This window comes from Triticum urartu, chromosome 3 (assembly GCF_003073215.2).
Source record: "Triticum urartu cultivar G1812 chromosome 3, Tu2.1, whole genome shotgun sequence".
NCBI lineage: Eukaryota > Viridiplantae > Streptophyta > Magnoliopsida > Poales > Poaceae > Triticum > Triticum urartu.
In genome coordinates, this window is record NC_053024.1 from 1,900,293 (window position 1) to 1,922,504 (window position 22,212).

A 22,212-nucleotide genomic window follows, 5' to 3' on the forward strand; every position below is an offset into this window, starting at 1 on the left:
TTGCTTCGTATATAGTCACTTGTTGAAATCTCTAAAAAGCAAATATTTAGAAACGGAGGGAGTACATACTAACTTTTGTCACGAGGTATTTAATGGTAAAAATGGATTAAGAATCAGGAAACAGTTTACATTTTTGAAATAGGATTAAATCTTGCTGACATCAGCGGCTTTGTCTTCTTTTGGGAGTATAGGCGCAAAATCCTTCGGCACTTCCCCTATTCTCACAACAGTCGTTATATATAGCAAGCTCCCCATATAAATAGCATCACTGTTATTGAAGATTTACAGTTGATGATTGATGTCTGATTGTCTATCTAGTTCCTCCCACTTGAGCAGACTGGAAACTGGAGGAAGGGACGTGCGGCCGTGCGTGACAAGTCAGCTTGACTAGGCAAGGAAGGGACGACTGCGAGTCGTCGCCCGCGTCCCCGCCGGAGACTTGCGCTAGCTGGCAGACAGTAACTGTAACCGCGTTGATATCGATCATTTGTGACATTTCTCCCATGCACCTTCGTTGATGGATGCTTCCCTGGCCCAACCGTACTGTGATTGAAATTTTCAATAGCTTGCATGACTTAACAGCACACCTGGAAGCAGTCACGTACGTACTTCCATGGCCAGCTGGAGTAGACTGACGGAGTACACTGTCTTATAGTAGTGAAGTCATGTGCTACCGTCTAGTATACCAGTGGCTTGCATCAGTATCATTGGAATATTCAGGCCATGATGTTGCCTGGTTTGAACAACTTTTGTTGGCTACTCCAGTGTAATTGGAATATTCATTCATTCATTCATTCATTCATTCACCGTTTACTTTGAGAGAGTATCCGGTGACACGGGAGGCTAGGTGCTCCCATGATACGAGATGACGCGACCCATTGGATCTGAAATCCAAAAGTTAGACCATAAGCTCCTGAATTTTTTTAGAAAAGACCTCCAGAAATCTGATGTTCACGTGCAAGTCTCGGAGCTCGTCCTGTGACCCTTGGATTTCATATCCAACAACCCAGGTCGTCTCATATCATGTGATGCATGGGAGCACGTAACCTTCGATATCACCTCATACTTTCTCCCCTTAGGCTGGTTGTAATGGTAGTGTCATATCTAGTATCATGCATACTAACTAGGCAATTTTGATGAGGTGTCATAAAATTAAATAAAGAAAGAGAGAATTGGGTATCATATCATAATACTGTTTAAATGTTATGCTACTATGTGTCATGCATGACAATAAGTAAAGTACTACATACATGATACTACTAACATATGGTACTGTGAATTAGGGAGGTAGTATCATACACTAGTATCATATGCATGATACTAGTATACGATACTCTACAGGCTTACTTTTCTCACATCCAAGTCATCATCGGCCGCCGGCTGGATGAGACAGGATTTTCAGCATCCGGGTGCCCTACCCCCTCTATGTACAGTAAATTCAAAACAAATTCAAAAACAATCAAAAAAATCTGAAACTTTGGGACATCAAACATCATGAAACTTTTGATGATCTTGCAAAGTTTTAGTTAAAAATAACATTCGAAGAGCACTCAAATAAAAAAAACAAAATCATTGTTCAAAGTTTATGTACATTTTTAGCAATGATTTTGTTTTTTTCTGTGAGGGCTCCACGAAGATTATTTGTTGCTGAAACTTTGCAGGAACATCAAACCTTTTATAATCTTTGATCCCTGAAAGTTTCAGATTTTTTGATAGTTTTTTAATGTTTTATGAATTTACTGTTGATGAGGGTGTAGTGGCATTTGGGAGCTGTTAGACATTTCTCTCGGCTGGATTGGGTCATTACATATTACTACTACTTAAACAACTCGTACCCAGAGCATGCCGTCCCCAGCGACGCGCGCAGCAACGCAAGCAAGCCCTCCATCCACTCCATGCCGTCCCACAGATCAGCAGCTGCTTCTCTACTGGCAGTATGGCTCTGCCTCGACGTAGCACTGCTTGGAGTTGGAGCAGCACCGCCGGCACCGCCTAGGCCTAGCAGCAGGTGCCAGAGAGAATGCGGCGGCGTAGACATCCCTTACCCGTTCGGCATCGTCGGGCCCGGGCCCGAATCGCCCGATCCCGACAACTGTGCCATGCCTGGCTTCGGCCTGACCTGCAACGAGACCGGGGTTAATGGTGGCCGCACGCCATTTTATTATGACCTGGAGGTCGTCGACGTCTCGCTGCAACAGGGTCAGGCCCGGATGAAGATGAGCATCTCCACCTACTGCTACAACAACGCCACCCAGGGCATGGACCCCGTCCCGTGGGGGCTCAACCTCACGGGCACGCCCTACAGGTTCGCCGACACCAACAAGTTCACGGTCATCGGCTGCCAAACGCTGGCGTACATCATGGGCGAGCAAGCCGGCGATTACACGAGTGGGTGCGTGGCCATGTGCCAGCGGGGAGGCTACGGCGATGTGAGGTCGGCCCTCAGCAACGGCTCCTGCTCCGGGATAGGGTGCTGCCAGACTGCCATCCCCAGGGGGCTGCAGTACTACGAGGTGAGCTTCCCCTACACCTTCAACACCACGGAGATCCACGACGTCAGCCCCTGCAGCTACGCCGTGCTCATGGACGTGTCCAACTTCACCTTCCAAACGACCTACGCGACCTTGCCGGGGTTCAACACCACCTACGGCGGAGTAGCGCCGCTGGTGGTGGATTGGGTTGTCGGAGAGGAGAGGTGCGACGCGGCGCGCAAGAACTCGTCCTACGCCTGTGTCAGTGACCACAGCGAGTGCTTCGACTCGCTGAATGGACCAGGCTACATCTGCAACTGCTCCAAAGGCTTCCAAGGCAATCCTTACCTGCAAGATCCAGAGCACGGATGCAAAGGTACGTAGAAACTCAAAACAATATATATGGCTAATACTCATCTATATATCTATATGAGAGTTAATAGAGTATCATCTACTTCTCTGTCATTTGAATTTACGGCGTAGATTTCAGTGGATTTATTTTTCCATTTGATTGATTCTGTTTTTTATTTTCGGTTTTCGGTTTCATTCTTTCAACACTCCACATGGCTATACTTACACGTCCGTCTAGAGCGCACAACTGCTTGCCCATCGGTGATGCGTAATTGCCATTAAACGTCCACCAATTTATTTATTTATTTGATATTTTTTTGTCTTTTTCCATGGCGCAAGCAACTACACTTGCACGTCCGTCAGCCCACGTGCAACTTCAGTTGCACCCCATGCATCTGCGTGCAACTATAGCTGCGAATCTGCAGCAGATGTGCACAACTGCATGTCCATTGGCCGCGTGCAACCGCGGTGTGCGTCCACCGAATGTGTGCAACTATATTTACCATTTTTAAGAAATACAGTAATAATATCAAGACACAAAAAATAAGTGAAAGAAGAAGAGAAAAGGGAACAACAACAAAATCCCGTGTTGATGTCACCTAGATGAGATTTAGTTAATTCTCGTCTAGACGAGAGCTAGCCACACACCTCATCTAGATAAAAATTAACAGCCTTATCTTATCAATCAGATCTAGCAATCTAAGATTAATTACACATGTAAGTGAAAGATCCTTACTCAATCTTGTAGGAGTATACCGTTGATGGGGAAATTAAAAAAATCTTTACAGAAAATAACAGAGCTTTGTGTTGTTTCCTATCATTTTTTTACCTATACTAACTAGATGATTGGCAATAAAAAATAATTAATTTGATCTTTGGTGGCAGATATTAACGAGTGCATGGACCTGGCGAAATACCCTTGCAATGTGCCTGGAACTTGCCAAAATTTTCTTGGCGGATTCGAGTGTCGTTGCCCCAAGCATACCAAAGGCGACGCCCAAAATGGGACGTGCGAGGGAAACCGCACATTTGGTCTTGGAGAAAAACTCGGTATTGGTACGTCCACATCTCAAATCACAATATATCAACATTATACCACAGCAGTGTCTTTAATTTCACGTTAGTGCAAATTAATTCAATCTTTTAGTCAAATAAAAAAACATGTTATCTTTCACCCCAAATGAGAAATGATGACTAACCGTGGCATCTACTCTTCAGGAGCCTTTGGCGTTGTTTTGGTTGGCCTGGTTTGTATCCTCGCAGTAGAAATCATCCGTCACAAAAGGAGTATCAAAAGACAAGCTCTGATTAGACAGAGTGACGAATACTTTCAACAGCACGGAGGCCAGATACTGTCAGAAATGATGGGGGTAGAGCGTAACATCGGGTTCACCATCTATGCTAGAGGAGCGATCGATGCAGCAACAAACGGGTTCGACAAGGAGAACATCATCGGGGAAGGAGGGCAGGGGACCGTGTACAAGGCGGTCCTCGACGTCGAAGGCAAGGACACACTTGTGGCAGTAAAAAGATGCAAGGAGGTGGACGAGAGCAAGAGGAAGGACTTCGTGCAGGAGTTGGTGATACTCGGCCGCGTCGACCATCCCAACATCGTCAAGCTCCTCGGTTGCTGCCTGCAGTTCGAGGTGCCTATCTTGGTCTACGAGTACGTGCAGAACAAAACCCTGCTGGAGCTACTGCATAGCCAGCCGACCTCGTGCCGCGCCATGCTGGGGACCCGTCTGAGGATCGCCGCGCAGGCCGCTGGAGCGCTGGCGTACCTGCACTCGCTGGCGCACCCGATACTCCACGGCGACGTGAAGCCCGCCAACATCCTGCTCGGTGACGGCTGGGTCGCCAAGGTGTCTGACTTCGGCTGCTCCACCATCGATGAGAAAACCCAGGTGGTGGCCAGAGGCACACCGGGCTACGTTGACCCAGAGTACCTGCTTGAGTACCAGCTCACGGACAAGAACGACGTCTACAGCTTTGGGGTCCTCCTTCTGGAGCTCCTAACCGGGAAGAAGCCGCTGTCAAAGCAACGGAAGAGCCTCATGGTGATGGTTCAAGAGTCTATGGGGGATGGCACGCTCCATCAACTCTTTGACAGGGAAATAGTCGATGATGCTAGCATGGGAGTGGCCGTTCAGGCTGCGGAGCTGGCGACTCGATGCTTAGTTATGCCGGGGAACAGGAGGCCGGCGATGAGGTGCGTTGCTGAGGAGCTCCAGAAATTGGCAGACCAAGTGCAGCAGCCGTTGGTTTTGGAGTGTCATAGCCTCACTGTCAAAGGTATGGAGAGCTCCATGTCATCTGAGAGTGACACCACCGGGGTTTTCAGCCTTGAAAAGAAAGCCGCATTGAGCATAGAATTCGCTAGATGATATCATGAGAAACATATTAGAAACGGTTTGCTAGCTATACGATCCATGGTTGTATCACGTTTGTTGGTCGTTGCTATGAAATCCACCTTAAGCTTAGCACCAAATAATTTACGTATTTATAAGCACTCACTTGACCTCCTACGTATGTAGAGCAGGTTTGCAACAATTTTAATTTGCTACTGTTTAACTATATTGTCTGTCCTCTCTTCATCAGCTCATATGTTCGGATGACCTGATTGCAGCATGAATTCAATATCCAATTAGAGCCAATAGGTCTCCAGTTCAAGACCATGTTAACATCATGCTAAAGGAAATGATTATGCGGCCTACATCAATCTCATGTCTAAGGACTAAAAGAAAGCCTAGATATGAGGGCGGTGCTGAAACATATATTGTCTTTGTCTCTCCATTAATTCGGAGTTTTGGATGAGCTAGCTAGAGTCGTGAATTCAATACTTGCACTATTTAGTGGTACACTAGGGGTTGGGGCGCGCCCATGGCGCGCCTCCTGAGAGGAAGTTGGAGCGTTGGAGGGACCCGCCCCTTCCACTTTCTTGTTTGTACCACGAGTGTTATTTTCGGTTGGTTCCTTCAATGTGTGGCAACAAGAAATGGTTCTGCTATTATTCTTCCTATAGACTAAAATATCTGAGAAAGTGCAGGCATGAATAATAACACATCTCAACTCAAATTTTAGCTTCTAGCTTGTACACATCAACCCTGCACACAACTGCTACCTCCACTCAGGCTTAATCCATCTTAGTAAGAAATTAAGTTTGGTTAAGCAAGCATCACTCAGGCATACAATCTTCTGCACCTTTTGTACTTGCACCATCTGGGGAAGAGAGGTAACATGTTAGCATGTTCACAAGAGCTGAGACATTTCGGTTAAGCAACCATCACTCGAAAAAATAAACAAGTAGCATGTGTCTACATTAATAATCATATAATCTGCACCAAATAATAAAGAGTGGTTAAGAGAAAATGGCAGTTATTTTCGAATTATTATCTTCGCATAAAGAATAAGCCAAGTACCAGCAGCCAACAGTGATACCCATGATGGTTCAAGCAACAACTTCAGGTTGATAGTTCTACTGACTGCATGCTGGTTCAAGACTTACTTGTAGAGATACTTAATTAATTCCACAAAGAGACTGCAGCGTGTGGCCAAAAATCTCCTGAGCTGTAGTTGCTTGTGCATAGTACGCAAAAGCTGTCTCGCAGAACTGAAACACATTGCTAAGTACACAAGCACGGAAATTCAAGAGAGGACTTCTTAAAGAACAAGTAGTTTGCGTTCATACAGAGGCCATTATTCACCCACGAAGCAGTGACCGTAACTATGGCACAGTTATAGCAGAGGATTTGGACCCAGGCCCAAGTTATATACCCATGCTAAATCAATGCTTCAGGGATGTGCACTTCCAAGTATTCACTATTACTGACTAATAACAGAAACTACTGTCCTAATGCTTTGTGGAAACAACTTCTTTAGATCTGCCACGTATCTCCACTACATTCTTTAATTCTTGTAAATTTACAGCCTTCAAACATTTCATTGCAAGTTACAGTAAGACATGGTCGGACCCTTCCCCAGACCCTGCGCAAGCGAGAGCTACATGCACTGGGGCTGCCCTTACAGTAAGACATGGACTTCTAACAGAAGACATCGGTAGCATACCTGATGGAACAAAGTAGGATCAGTCCAACATTAAACAGAAAAGAGTTCATCAGCGTTCCTCCCCATCTGAAACAAGTTAAATGTTTCTTATTAAATGTCAAAAAAGGACAGCGCAAAGAAAATAGTGTCATGGCACGAGTCAACTACTTCATTGGGTGAATGCTGATGAAAACTAATTTCAGGCCAAGCATCATTTCTCCAGCAATCACTGCGATGAGGAGATAGCAGAAGAATGCAAAAGCAGCAGTCCCAGGCAGACCTGGTACACAAAACAAAAGATTAATCAGTTTACACAAAAAAAGATTAATCAGTTTATTCACAGAGAGGATAACTGGTTAAGTTGAGAACAATATCAAGGATCAGAAATGTACCCCAAACACTGTCCAGCTTTATGAAGATCTCATTCAGGAAAGAAGATACAATTATATGATAATATGTGCTACCCAAGCAATCGATACAATTAATCTAAGATTATAAATAATTGTCAGACGAACCCAATTGCAAATCATTAGACTGAATGAATGTACGGTTCAGATACATATTTACACTTACCCAACAATGCCGAATATGAGTTTTCCAATGTAATCAAGCAATGTAAAAGCCCAGGTAGCCTCAGCCTGCACTATAATGGATGTCAAGACAAGAGTAAGTGACAACCATAAAAAACAATGAATATAAGAATTCACAAGTTACATCTCTTCTAGAGCATTCATGTAAATTTCCAAAAGTAACAACTGCTAATAATTAAGATGGAAAGTTAAACATAATATTAGTTAATAGCATAACAGAACATCACAGAAAGATGTACAATATATTAAAGAGAATGGTTCATATGAATACAATTAAAGATTCAAAGCATATCATCGGTTTGAAGGACAAGCATACCTTCTCGACAGCCTTCATGTTTTTGCGCCATTTTCTGCCTTTGTTCCCACTTCTCTCTTCTTGGTGAAGGGCTTCCGATGCCTTCTTCAATTCCTTGGCCTTCTTACCTAATTCAGTAGCTTCCTGAAGGACACATTTTCAAGCTCAAGGTCAGATCGATATCTAAATCACACAATAATTACGTCACCAACTCCATACTGAAAACAAAGAGAGAGGCGGAGAGGGCACCTTGTCCATGGGGTTGGCACCATGGTCAGAGCCATAGCGAGCACCCCCTCCCTCTTCACGCGGCTTGAACCTGCACATCGAGCCGCTCTCGCCGCTGTGGCCCAGACCTGCTGCTCGATCTGGAGCGAGGGTGGCAGCAGCTGTTTCCTTGTCACTCGCAAGTTCCAAGGCTTAGGGAGCATGTGTTTAGTTGAATTGATCTGCATCCATGTGTTGCATATTAGCCAGAACTGAGCCTTGTCAGGTTAATTGGATGCTTGGCCTCCACGTGTGAAAGCCTGGGGTGTGTGAGCCAAGCCAAATCATACCACAGATGACCATGTTCTCTTTGACTGTACCTGATCAATCTCAGAACATCCGATGCTTTGGAAATTTCTGGTGACGTATATACACTTCGCTTGCATCAGTTTTCCTCAACGCAAGTTGTCGAACTCATATGTTTTCTCTAACTCTGTGCAAAGACTATAGCAACAGCGGTGCCTCACGGCCCGATAATACAGTTATTCTGAAGAACTATAATCCCTAGATTATAAGGAGCATGCATATGATCTGAGAGAAGTCAGTGGTGAATACATACCTCGGTGATGGACCAGTCGATGACCAAGGAGCTCACCAGGATGTATGTCCTGGTCTGCAAGGTCAGTAGCTTGTGTGCAGTAGCAATAAGAACAGAGAGAGACACCGTGGGAAGCACTTGTCACCTCGGGGAAGCTCCAGAGGATGCCTGATGATGAGGCACGGACTACTCTCTAACTACAGATGCAGCAAACCAGTGAGATCGCATCACCAATACATCTCCATCTAAAAAAACCTCTGTCTTTCAATCTATGAAATAAATGTACACCTAAAATGTGTCATGCGTCATCCTTTATTTTTATGTACCCAATAGAAACCCTGAACACAAGCGACATCAAACACTATGTGCATACCATCAAACTAAGTAAGAGACATCTACAAAATTTAAGAGCTAGAATGGACGGACTTCCCAGAACATAGTTTATGTAACTTGAGAAAAAACTGGTGCCAACAGACAAACAATCACTTCAATTTGATTTTATCAACCCAGGTTCTTTGCAAAATTGCAAAAAAGGGATATTAGATAAAGGAAACTAATGCACCAGAAACTGGAAATTTATGCAATAATTCCAAATCTTTTAATGTGATCAAGTATGACAAGCCTTGGAACAAGGGGGATATTCATAACTCTGACTGCACTGGAGGATAATGCAAGACATATGTATTTTTTCATCAATTGAATGGTAAATTTCAGTAAGCATATGGCCATTTTGTTATAGAAAAGATTGATTCTTTTCGGTAATTGCAGGAACTCAATGGAATATTAAAAACATGTACCTTTCATTTTTAAAAGGCAATGTTTCATCAGTCAGAAGACCCTTCTTGAAATTCTTTTCATAGTTTTGAAGTCCTAATTGGTTCAACATATTATTTCAGAATAGTTAATATCTTCATTGTGTGTCTTTGTCTTTGAGAATTTCTGCCAACCTAAAATCGAGATAGATTGACCATAAGAATTAGAGCAGTACAACAACAATGGATAAACTGAGGATAGATTGCCCTATCATACTGATATATAACTGTGAAGTTGCAATGCGATGTGAAAGGCTAAAACCTAGAGACATAATTCAAGTGGAACAAAATGGTTTTCATTCGTAGGAAACATGTACAACTATACTGCAAAAGCCATACCAGCTGTAGTTGCGTTAACAACTGGATTTGGGGTTCTCATTCCACTTACAATGGAGAATTGAGCGCCAGAAACCAAAGCTGCTGCCATGCTATAGAAAAGAGTGTTGGTCGATCATGTAGTTGAATAAAATACGCAGATTGCAGTTGTATATGTCCTTCAAGTACTGAATGATTGTCATCCTTGTTCCTCTGTCATCAACAGGATATCTAACAACAACAAAATAACATGACTAAAACAACATTAGAGAGAGAAAGTAACCACCATGCATTAATGCTAAAAGGACACTATAGGGTAAACATGCATATGGGAAATTGCACGGGTACCATTTTACACACTAAAACAGACCATCACTATGTTACAGAAATAAAATGCATGGGCCTCAGGTAGAATGATGTATACAAAGCTACTGACATACCCAATGCCTCACACACCAACACCAACAAACAATCAACAAAGGCCCCAAGTCTATAAGCCACATCTTTCCAGCAAGACAATGGGCTGGTTTGTTGTTCTAGAACATAGAGAGTTGTGATGACGGCTGGACTAATCGGGTAGGATTTTAGTCCTAGCGCCCAGGGTTGGCGCCTAGCGTTGGGGATACCCTAAGGGGATGAAGAACGCACCCAGGAGTTGGTTTTGGGAGGCGAGGAGGGGTTCGTACCTCCTGCCTGCTCAGTCCCCATGGCCAAAGAAGGGCTAGGATTGGGGCTGCTTCACGATAAGAGAGAGATGCTCTCCTGCAGCAGAGAAGAAAGGAGCTTCATGAACAGAGAATCAACTCCAAATCGAAAACAAAATTGATGGAGAGGGCACCTTGTCCATGGCGTCGGCACGAGAGTAAGAGCCGCAATGAGCACCGACCTCAAGCGTCTTGAATCTACATCGGGGCACTCACACCGTCGTGGCCGTGGATCCGAACCTGCTGCTCGATCTGGGGCAAGGTGAAGGGGATGAGCTCACTGGTGGTGGGGATAATATGAGCGCAGGGAGAGAGGGCTGGGTTGCAGGCTGTTGGGGTGGGCTCTGGTGGCGGCGGCGGCGGCTGTGGCGGAGGGCTGTGGTGAATGGCGGCGGCGGCGGCGGACGAGGAAGAGGGAGATGGAGAGGGAGAGGAGGCAACGAATAGGGAACGTGGCACGTGGGCTAGCTCCCTGCGTTTCCACCTTATCCGGTAAAAAGTATCGGCACAGTAAATCAGGACAGGTGGAACGCGCGAGCAGGCGCTATTGTCGCGCCTGTTAAAGGGTTTAATTAGCCAGAATTTTGTCAACTACAATAAGTACTCCTTCCGGACAGATTTACAAATACGATTCAAAATTTCCTTTGAACGAAGGTTTGTCTCATGTCCCCATAACTTGACTCTAATAATGAGGTGGTGGGTGCAACCCATGAAATCTTATCTATATATCTACTATATACAATTAAAATCATAGTTCAGATTAAGTATACACGCACCATATGAAAAGTGTGGCCCAGATTTATGGGAAGGATAATAGCAAAGACGATGTAAGCAAGAATTTCACAAAATCATTCCCTATATGTACAAAATGGTTCATCATAGTTTCACTAGTGCAGAACCGGGCAATAGCACCGGTTCGTAAGGCCCTTTAGTGCCAGTTCAGGAACCGGCACTAAAGCCCCCCCCCCCCTTTAGTACCGGTTCAGCACGAACCGGTGCTAAAGGGGTACCACGTGGCACGAGCCAGCTCCGGGGGCCGGGAGCCCTTTAGTACCGGTTGGTAAAACCAACCGGTACTAAATTGTGGGTTTTTGTTTTATTTTGTATTTTTCAATTAAATTTGTGTTATCAATTTAATTTAGGATTGTATTACGTTATAATGAGTTGTAGTCGTCGTCATCATCATCATCATCATCGCATATTAATAAATAAATAAACTCTAGCTAGCTAAAAATCATCGTAGTCGTCTAATTACCACTATTTAATCATCATAATCATTACCGCTAGCTATGTAATCATCATCAACGTTGGCTAGCTTAAAGAGGAAACATTCACTTTGTAACAGAAGCAAAGAGATATCATCAAGTTCAACATAATCATCACCAACATCGAAGTTCAGGACACGGATCCATGAGACAAGTACTAATTAAAAGCATGAAGTAGTAGCTACTGATCCTGCTGCTCCCTCTCAGGTAGAATAGCATAGAACATGTATAGCTCTCCTGATTCATCATACTGGAGCATGCAGATGAATCTGTCTCCTAATCTTGGGTTGCGCTTCTCCTTACTGCCCCCTAGTACTTCTCTGCGATCGTTAACAATTTTGCTCCAATCTTTCACTATTAAGCATTCTTCGCTTTTAGAAATCCTGAATGCACTCATGTGCAATGTAGGAAATCTTGGTCGTAAGCTAAGCATTGACATGCGACCTTTTGTCTCGATCCACTGAGGCAGAGCTGTCATCGGAAGTCCCTGTTGAACAACATCGTATAGTAATTAATATACTAAGCAATGAAAGTTTAGCTTCAAAAATAATGTATGCAAAAGATGCACTAATTAAGGACAAATATTTAAAATCTTACCATCTTTTGATTATAGATGTGACCGTAGTTCAATACGATCACCATTGGTCGCACGTTTTGAGTACTAACATTTCTAAGTTTAGGAAAAAAATTTGTCTTGACAGTATTAAGATCCTCAAGCCATGAAACATAATGACTTATCTCCTCGCAGTTTAGTTGAGCCCCGGGGCAGTAGTAGGTCCTGTCTACCAAGCGTCGGACATGTTTGCTTGAACCGAAATAAGCTGACAATACAAATTAGTTGTCAACTATTTTTGAATAAACTGTATGAAAGACATAAACATATGCATGCATATTTGAGAAAAACTCACCAAATGGTAGGACTGGAGGCGTTTGCACATCGACCCAGATGTCTATATTACCTTCAATATCATCTTCCGGACGAATATCAAAGGTGATAACCATATCAGGCTCAAATGCATAAGCCTTGCATAGTGCTTGCCAAGTTTTGCATTCAAAATGGGTGTATGTGTCTCCATTATATAATTTGACGTTGAAAGTATACCCATGCTCCGTCTTCAAGTAGACTCTCTTTACCTCCATATCATCTATAGCACTAAAACCTATCTTATCCAAGACAAAAATTCTTGCATGGCAGGGGATGCGCTAGTAGAATAGTGAAAATTTAAAATTATAAGTTGAAGCAAATGAAGCATAAGTTTTGCATTCAAATAATAATTGACAAAGTGAGTTACTGTATCAACTTCGAATGTCTCATCCAGCTTGATGCTGAAGCGCCTACCATCAACAAGGAAATTTTGGTCGCACAGGCCGCGCTGGTCTTCACAGTGTTCGCACATAATAAAATCTTTTTCGTCGTCAGATGACATTTCCTATGTTCATATAGGTGAAACATTAAACACCTATATCTAGCCAAATATATATTCATCTAACATTTGACATTAATATATCTAACTATATATTCAATTGACATTACTATATATTTAACTTTTCTATCTAATTCATCCAACATTCGACATTAATCTAATATTTATATAAACTCAAAATATATAAAAAATTAAATAAATAGAAAAACTCATTAACAATTAATATTTTAATTAGATCATCAAATCTCATATACCTAAATTTTCTTACTAAAAATAAACTAGTTATATTAATTATTCAACTAGTTCTAATCTCATATACCTAAATTTTCTTACTAAAAATAAACTAGTTATATTAATTATTCAACTAGTTCTAATCTCTAGTTCGACAATTTTTCTATCTAGCTAGCTAATTCATCTAACATTCGACATTAATCTAACATTCGATCATCTAATTAACTTTTCTAAAAAACAGAAAATAAGTAAAAAAATGTGTGTGTATGCATGTGTGTGTATATATACGTATATGTGTGTACGTATGTGTGTATGTGTGTGTGTATGCGTGTGTGTGTGGTATATGTGTGTGTGTGCGGCCCCGTACGCCGCCGCCCCGTACGTACGAGCGGGGGCGCCGGCGTACGGGGCGGGGGCGCCGGTGTGTGTGTGTGTGTGTGTATGTGTGTATGTATGTGTGTGTATGTGTGTGCGGGAGCGAGAGAGAGACGTACGGCCGCGGCAATGGCGACGGACGGCGGCGGTGTTCGGGGCGGCAGCGCGAGACGACGACGACGACGGGCGGCGGCGGGGACAGCGACGATGACGACGGATGACGGTACGGGCGACGGGCGGCGACGACGGGATCGAGTGGCGCGCGCGGCGGAGGTTGGAGACGAAGTGGGGATGAAACTGAAATTTTCGTAAGTGCTATAAGGATGGGCCTTTAGTACCGGTTGGTGGCTCCAACCGGTACTAAAGGGTGTGCGCTGCCAGGCGAGGGGCGCAGAAGTTTAGTCCCACCTCGCTAGCCGAAGGGCGCACACACCTGCTTATAAGCCACGCCGCCGCTGCAGTCTCGAGCTCCTCTCTAAAGCAGGCCTTCTGGGCCTACCTCTGCTACTCTGCCCTGTGGGGCCTATTGTGCTTGCGGGCTTGCATCCTGGCCCAACAACAGGTTGGGTTTCTAGTCGTATGCAAGCCGCTGTGGCCCGGAGGTGGGCTTTTTTCATTTAGTTTTTTCTGTTCTGCTTTATTTATTTTGTTTTATTTATTTTTAGTTGTTTTTTGCTGTATTTAGAGTTTCTTTGTGAATATTTTTGATAGTTTTTAGAAACTTTCAGTTAGTGCCGGTAGTTTTTAAATTTGAATAGTTTAAATTTTGAATTATTTGAAATTTGTGTGAATCACTAGTTTGTGAATAACTTAACTTTAAAAATACATTTTTCAGTGATTCTTTTTTTTATGTTTAATATTAGTGTGTTTTATCATTATATTCAATTTGGTAATGCTTAAGTTATTTAAAAAATGAAATGCCTTTGTAACGGATGAGTTTTCGTCCGAAACCCTGATACTTCGAAACATATTGTCCATTTTGTACACGAAGTGCATCCAGTTTTTGCGGTAACCCTCTCTACTTTTTTGCACATGCTATGTGGGTGAAATTATGATACCATGCCAACTTTCATCCTTTTCTGAGTTCATTTGAAATGCTTTTCTGAGCACATAAAATTTCTTCGCGTTTCAAGGCTTGAAGCTAAAAAGAAGTTGTATCAAACCTTTTATGTCAGATCTAGAACAAACCAATCGGTATCGCCATCATACAGCCCAACCGTGGCTCGTGATGCATATATATGCATATCAAATGCACGGTTGGACGTATGATGGCGAATCCGAATGATTTGTATTCAGTCGATGAACTGGTAGATGTATGCAGTCGATGAACTGGTAGATGTATGTAGTCGATGAACTGAAAGACTTATGCAGGGAAGGCGAGAGGTGGACTATATATAGGGTCGTCTGGCTCACAAAGTGATTGTGGTAGTTTCGATCCAACGACTCACATGAGCTAGGAAGAAACACACCCTTGATCCAACGACTCGCAAGAGTTAGAAAGAAACACACGATCCGTGTGATTCTTCCTGATTGGTGGGATGCACATTAATTAGTACCCACTCCGGACTCCGAAACCCTGATACTCGGAAAGAGTTTGTCCAGTTTGTACACGAAGTGCGTCCAGTTTTTGCCGTGACCCTCTCTACTCTTTCGCGCATGCTATGCGGGTGATATGATGATACCATGCCAAGTTTCAACATTTTCAGGATTCATTTTGTAGTGATTTTCAATTTCACGGTCATTTAGCTCTCTAAACAATTAGGTAAATGACCGAAAAACAACAAATGATGTCAGAACATGTTGGAAATTGATGACGTCGCTTTAAATGCTGCATACTGAACACAAAAGAAGTCCAGAGTTTAAATAAGTTATTAAAAATAAAAAAGAGGTGCAATGCTGGTTGATTTGCTTCAAGCCTTTCGGAATAGTATAGATTGCACTAAGCCACTGCAAATAGCTCAGTGCAATCTATGCTGTTCCGCAAGGCTTGAAGCTAATCAACATGTAGGTGAGCATTGCAACTCTTCGTCATTGTCTGTGCACTCACGGCTTATAAACCGCTCATACTGCCTCTCTCTTGACGAGGTGGGACTAAAAACAGCTTGCCGTAACCTCATTAGTACCGGTTCGTGGTACGAACCGGCACTAAATGGTGATGATGGGGCCATAGCCTGACCGCAGGCTGACAAAGCCTCTTTAGTACCAGTTCGTGGCATGAACCGGTACTAAAGGTTCGCCACGAACCGGTACTATTAATCGCCGCCACGAACCGGCACTAATGTACACATTAGTGCCGGCTCTAATGCAAACCGGCACTAATGTGCTTCACGTTTGACCCTTTTTCTACTAGTGTTTTGGCACAAATTGCCTACATATTAATTGGGGTGTGTTTGGATGCTGCCCAAGCTAGCCATGCCAACCGTGGGCGTGCCAAAAAATTGGCGCAGTATTCTACCGCCCACAATTTGCCCACAAGTTGGCGAAAAATTGAACTGGGGAGGCTAAGGCAGCCAGGGCGAGCCAATTTATTGGTCATCAACCAAACATGCGCCCACGCCTGGTCAACGACCAACTTTTTGGTTGGGCTGCTCTTGGCTCCAATCCAAACAAGCTCTTGATGTCATGCAAGTGAACAGGGTTGGTCTCAGCACTCTCATGTAAATAGCTTAATAGAGTATCGTCCCATTGAAGAGTAGGAGAAGATGGTTAATGCGAATATTGAGTTGTCATAGGTCTCATGTGAATTGGTTGTTTTGGTGTCTGCAAAGATTGTAATTTGGACTGAAAACAAGTAGTGAGGGGTAAAATGAAGTGGCTATAACTAAGGTTGCTACTAAAGAACAAAAGTAAAGAACGCAAAAATAAACAACAGTTTTCCTGCAATGAAGAAGTTAGGCGTGGAGAAATTCAGTTCATGGTAAATATAAAATGTGCTAGTGCAATGATAACGTGTAATTACCTATTTATGTGATTCTACCTCTCGTATTCGACGCTTGATAAGCGACTCACCCTTGGTAGAAATCAAAGCAGACTCATAAATAAATCCTAATCCTAAGAAAAAAATAGAATATCAGGAAAATAATTTAAAATTATGTGTTACAAATTTAATATTTGAAATATAAAGAAAAGCAAATTGTTGTTGATAGATGTTGCTAACTAATTAACTTCCTTTTGATTTTTTTTCCTTTTGCTTTATGGGAATTGCCATTGGACGACAGGCCTTTTTCAATAGCAAAGTCTACCAGTAGTTTATGTTGGTTGTATAGACAAAACAAAATAAAAGAAGTGTGGCAGGAAACTCACTGATCTCATTGCCGTTTGGTTCTCTACTGAAGGCCATCAGCTTGCGTTGTTGAAGTCACTACTCAGCAGCCTCATGCCGGCATAAACATTAGTAACACATGATATTTTGTTGACAGAAAAAAAAAGTAAATTCAAGCACATATGCATGCAATGAAATGTGATGGTTCGGAAAAGATCTTAATTCACAGCATCGACGGCACAGTGCGGACCTGCTGGTTTTAGCCTCGTGCAGGACATCATCACTGGGGACGTACTGAACTGAGAAACTCCACGACGTTTCTTCACTCACCATTGAAGAACATATATAATATCAAATAAGTATAATATGAAAATATATTTCATGATGAATCTGATTATATTGATTTTTTATTGTGATTGTTAATATATTTTTTATAAACATGGTCAAACTCTGACTTTACACAAATCTAATACGTGGAGTAAAAAAGAAACAGTAGGAATACATACGTGCAGTCGGCGTACGATGGCCAAAAACTACTCAACCCGCCTGCCCGGTGACTGTGCCTAAGTGCAGTTGTCAGGAAGTAGGTAAACTTCTAGTTAGTGTGTGCAGACCTGCTCCAAGAAACCTCACCCTCTTCAACGACAGCAATCGCATCAACGCCAACTGCGTTAGCTAGAGTTCGACATCTGCCTCAGCCCAATGCCCACATCTACAATCAGCTCGGCGGAGGCGCCGAATTCACAAAGACCGTCTTTCATTTGAGGGGGCAACGAAGAATACCTATTACTATTAGTTGCCCTGCGCAATGACCAGGGTCATACTTTTGCAATTTTCATTTTGATAGTATAAATCTGAAATCTCATTAAAAAAGTACTCCCTCCGATTCAAATTAATTGTTGTTGATTTAGTAAAAAAACAACTTTGTACCAAATCAGCAACAATTAATATGGATTTAATATTTCTAAAAAATCACATGAGCAAGCGCCTGGTCTCCGATCACACCACTGTGACTTGGACTGCTTGTTTACTTGACAACTGGATGATAAAAAGTCAAAAACAACCCAGGCATGTTCTTTTTTCAATCAACCTAGTCAAGATTATCTCCAACATAGTATTATTAGTTAGAGTGTTTTAATCAATAAAAAAAGTTAAAAGTGTTTTGCCTAGCAATCATGTCAATGCCAACGGCGTTGGAGTTCGGCACCTACCTCATCCCTGTGCCCATGGCGACAACCAGGCCGACATAGATGCGGAACTCGAGAAGACAGTCTTTTCATTCGAGAGGGCAACAAAGAATAACTTTTAGTTGCCATGTGCAGCGACAATGCGATAGTTTTGCAGTTTTTCAGTTTGATAGTATCGATCTGAAATTTCATAAAAATTACTCCCACCGTAAAAAAATGTTTCTCTTATATTTCTTTACAGGGGGAGTAATAACTTTAAAAATAATCATGTGAGCAAGCACCTTGACTTGGACTGCTTGTTTACTTGACAGCTGGATGCCAAAAATAACCTAGTCAATGTTTTTGAAATGGATAAAGTCAAGATTATCTCCAGTATAGTATTATTAGTTACGGTGTTTTGACTAGCAATCGCATCAGTCCCAACCGGTTGGGGTTCGGCACCTACCTCTGCCCCTGTACCCACATTGACAACCAGGCTGGCATAGACATCGAACTCACGAAGACCGTCTTTTCGTCCGATTTTAGTTGCCCTGTGCAACCACAAGATCATACATTTGCAATTTTTCAGTTATTAGTTTAGGTCATACTAGACCTGAAAATTCGTTCAAAAAGGTAATATGTTTTAAAAGAAATCGTGTGAGCAAGCGTCTGGTCTCCCATCACGCCACCGTGATTTGGACTGCTTGTTTACTTGGCAGCTGGATGCCAAAAACAGCCTAGTCAAAATTTTCTTTTAACTGACCTAGTCAAGATTATCTCCAACATAGTATTATTAGTATTAACTAGCACAAATGCCCATGCGTTGCAACGGGTACTAAAGAAAAATGCCTAGAAACCTAAAAAACAATTCACCACTTAAACAACTTCGCAAGTAGCAAAACAATATTTAACATAATCACAAGTACCAAGGACCATATTCTTGAAACAAAGAGCGAAAATCTGGTGATGCTTAAAGAAAGAAAGAAATTCCCTTAATTGCGTGAGGTTAGAAACAAAATGATGTACCTTGTGTTCTTGTTTCAGCTGACACCAGAACAGAAAGTAGAAAATAAAAGGCTTAGTAATCAAAAGAGATGTAAAATGTCCAGCAAAAAGATAAAATAGTGAGACCAAGATTAATTGGGTACCAGTCACACCTTAAGCTAAAGGTTTGGTAATGTGAATATTTCTATCTCTACACAACGATGATACTCACATATACCTGTCACAAGGAGTTAACACCTAAAGATAAAAAAATTGTCTTCTGTCTCCGTCTCGGTGATATGCAAAGAGACAGGTGATAGACTTTTTCTAGGGGCTTGATGCTGGTGTAAAGATTGGCATTTTTGTTTGACGTGCTTCCTGGTCAAGGCCGCAGCGGGAGAAGGTCGGCACACACACACTTTCTTGTTTTTGCTGAGAATGTACATGCGCTTTTTACATGAAAATAAGCTCAATGAACATCTATCGATTCAGCTCGTAAAATATATGCTTCCACTGGTGAAAAAGTCTGAAAATGTGTTACATGACACGCTAGACGTAAAGAATGATACAGAACACACATATCAACAGCGCCGACAGGAAAGTAGGTCTAGGTATGTGCGCAGAGCTGAAAGAGTTGCTCCTCGAGTGCAGATCCACTCTCTAGTGAAGTCATAGATGTTTCTACATAGGCCTTTACTGAATTGATGAAGCATGTTCGGAATTCCTCTGCAAATACTACGGCTCCAATCTTTCAGTATCGAGTTAAGTAGTTAACATTGTAGCAGTGATAAATCATAAAATTCACAGCAAGCTGGAACCTAAGTCGCTTCTAAAACCACATACCAAGTAGAATATGTGGAGGGGGGAATCATACAAAATGCAGTTGCTCCTTTTGGGCAGGGGCTACATGAAGATGATGCTTAATGGCCTAAAATTGCTCAAATCACAGCCATGCGCCGGATGGGCAGGCATGTGTAGGGCTTTGCTTTGGATTTTGCTCTCTGGTCCTCTAAGTATAAATTGACAAGGTAGTACTGAGGCTGAGAAAAACAAAATAATTCACTTCAAAAAGATTTATATGTTCAACCATTGGCCCAGTTGCCATGGATTTTCCAGACAGTAATAATGTTCCGCCAAAGCTCCAATCCATCACTTTCTCCTCTCTTTTTCCCAAATGGAAATGCAAGCATCCGTGCTCAACTTAACAATTCATCAAGAAAATTAAAATAAAAAAGGGAACATACCATTTGACATCGCTTCTAAATAATTGGAAGACCTTGTCAAAGGACCAGAAAACTTACATGTGAAGCATCATCAACAAGGCGATGATGGTTCATGAAGACTAATTCTAGTGTTCTTCAGCATATACTTCTCTGAATTCAAACTTTATGGCGTCATAATACTCTTTGCTTTTTTCCTTATGGTGACAAGGGTTAGACCTCTTAAGAGGGTGAGGCCAATCGGTAAACACAAGGAATGACACTCCCCCAGCGCACATATACTATTGCATCATTTAGCAATCAATATACACAGGAAGCCCAGTATGACTTTTGCATCCTTCCAGAAAACTAAATACAGTACTATTTAGACCGCACAAATCTGTAATGACAAAACAACAACTTTTAGCATAGGAACACTCTCCTTAGGAAACGGTGGATACATGGTACGGACTGCAACAATTCTCAAGCAGTAAGAATAGACAAGAAAAAGAATGAAGAGAGCTTTTCAGAAGAGGAAAAAAGGACTAACATTTGTTTTCATGAACTCTGCATTCCAAATATCTTCTAGGACATATGCCCGTGTGTTGCAACGGGGTGACAAAATTCAGCCTTTAAATGAAAATAGTATTAGTATAAAATACTGAAATTGTTCAACCATGCCCATTTATTTATTTTCTTCATTTCATAGCATTTAATTTATGCCAACCGGGAGGCCTTTGCTTATTTTTTATTTCGCAGACCACAGTCGGTTTTATTTTTCGTTTAGCATACAACAATCGTGCTCAATTGAGATTATTCGTTTCGTAGCCCACAATCCACTTTATTTATGTCAACCAGAATTTTTCATTTCAGAGCCCACAATTTCCTTTATTTATACTAACCAGGGTTTTTTGATTCGCAGCCCACGATCCCTTTTATTTAGGCCTCCTGAGATTTTTCGTTTGGCAGCCAACAATCCCCAACCTCTTTTATTTATTACGCCAACCGGGTGATACTTTTTCCTAAACACAGCTCACCCTCCGTTACTTTATTCTCAGGCTGCTTGTTAATTCTCATACTTATAGGCATATATAAATTGGTAGGTTTAAAAAAACTTGATAGAATTAGCTGTAAGAAGCTAGGTGGGACTGTTTAATCTGTTAACAAACTTGTTTTATAAGCATGAGCAGATTCTGCCCAACTTGGCCCAAAAACATCAGGGTCGCAGCGAGGCCCAATAACAGCACAAATCAACTTGATTGTTCTTTGGTTGGGTTCCAGATCTAGGAAGCGTCATGTGTAGTGGTATGATTGCAAGGACATAACAATTGTAATGGATTGTGAAATGAAAAATGGGCAGAACAATGTGATTATTTATCAACCATGTTTCTACTTTCTTTATAGCAGCAAGAGGTACTGCTGAATATAAAGAAAGAAATGCCTCCATCATATATAGATATGTCTCAGTTTTGATGTAAATAATTTACGTGCTAGTCTGCTAGTATATATATCTACATGAGGGAGATGGCACAAAGTACAGCTGCAGAAATTCTACAAATAGCTGGCTTGGCAAAAACTTGATAAACTATTGCTGCCAAATTAATTCCAACTAATACCTTTCATCACTTTTCTACACCATACTACAGGTCACATCCATGTGATACAGAAAGCCTTATCCAACATGACAAAGAGGTCGCACTCACACCAATTTGAACTAAAATCAACAGTGCAAAAGAACACCAAATGAGTAATTCTTTGTTAGAGAAGCACAGGTGGTCCTCTTAGTTCAGATAAAACTAAATTGAGGATAATAGCAGTTAGGTAGTTTTTCGAACCCAAGAAGCTCAGTGACTTGTGTGACAGTTCACGGCTTCATCATGTCCATCTGCACCTTTGACATGTTCACCTAAACACAATAA

General features: G+C 42.1%; 2 protein-coding genes and 1 long non-coding RNA gene across 4 annotated transcripts; 1 reads left to right on the forward strand and 2 right to left on the reverse strand.

Annotated features, from left to right (window-relative positions):
• Positions 1 to 1,850: 1,850 nt before the first annotated feature.
• LOC125542252 (wall-associated receptor kinase 2-like) lies at positions 1,851 to 5,416 on the forward strand. The gene is made up of 3 exons (XM_048705213.1): positions 1,851 to 2,847; positions 3,708 to 3,878; positions 4,041 to 5,416. Exons 1-3 carry the CDS (start codon positions 1,896 to 1,898, stop codon positions 5,204 to 5,206), a joined length of 2,289 nt encoding a protein of 762 aa, XP_048561170.1. The 5' UTR covers positions 1,851 to 1,895; the 3' UTR covers positions 5,207 to 5,416.
• Positions 5,417 to 5,803: 387 nt separating this feature from the next.
• On the reverse strand, positions 5,804 to 10,862 carry LOC125542253 (LIMR family protein Os06g0128200-like). Of its 2 annotated transcripts, XM_048705214.1 has the most exons (10): positions 10,332 to 10,859; positions 9,757 to 9,914; positions 9,354 to 9,503; positions 8,339 to 8,753; positions 8,001 to 8,200; positions 7,773 to 7,895; positions 7,440 to 7,509; positions 7,035 to 7,146; positions 6,888 to 6,953; positions 5,804 to 6,041 (listed from the first exon to the last, which is right to left on the reverse strand). In XM_048705214.1, exons 5-10 carry the CDS (start codon positions 8,076 to 8,078, stop codon positions 6,002 to 6,004), a joined length of 489 nt encoding a protein of 162 aa, XP_048561171.1. In that variant the 5' UTR covers positions 8,079 to 8,200; positions 8,339 to 8,753; positions 9,354 to 9,503; positions 9,757 to 9,914; positions 10,332 to 10,859; the 3' UTR covers positions 5,804 to 6,001. The 2 variants fall into 2 exon arrangements, with proteins under 2 accessions (XP_048561171.1, XP_048561172.1); XM_048705215.1 differs by having other exon boundaries at positions 6,030 to 6,953; positions 7,440 to 7,504; positions 10,332 to 10,862.
• Positions 10,863 to 20,315: 9,453 nt separating this feature from the next.
• LOC125547449 lies at positions 20,316 to 21,385 on the reverse strand. The gene is made up of 2 exons (XR_007300674.1): positions 20,844 to 21,385; positions 20,316 to 20,693 (listed from the first exon to the last, which is right to left on the reverse strand). It is a non-coding gene; the product is annotated as an uncharacterized LOC125547449 (long non-coding RNA).
• Between the last annotated feature and the right edge of the window lie 827 nt (positions 21,386 to 22,212).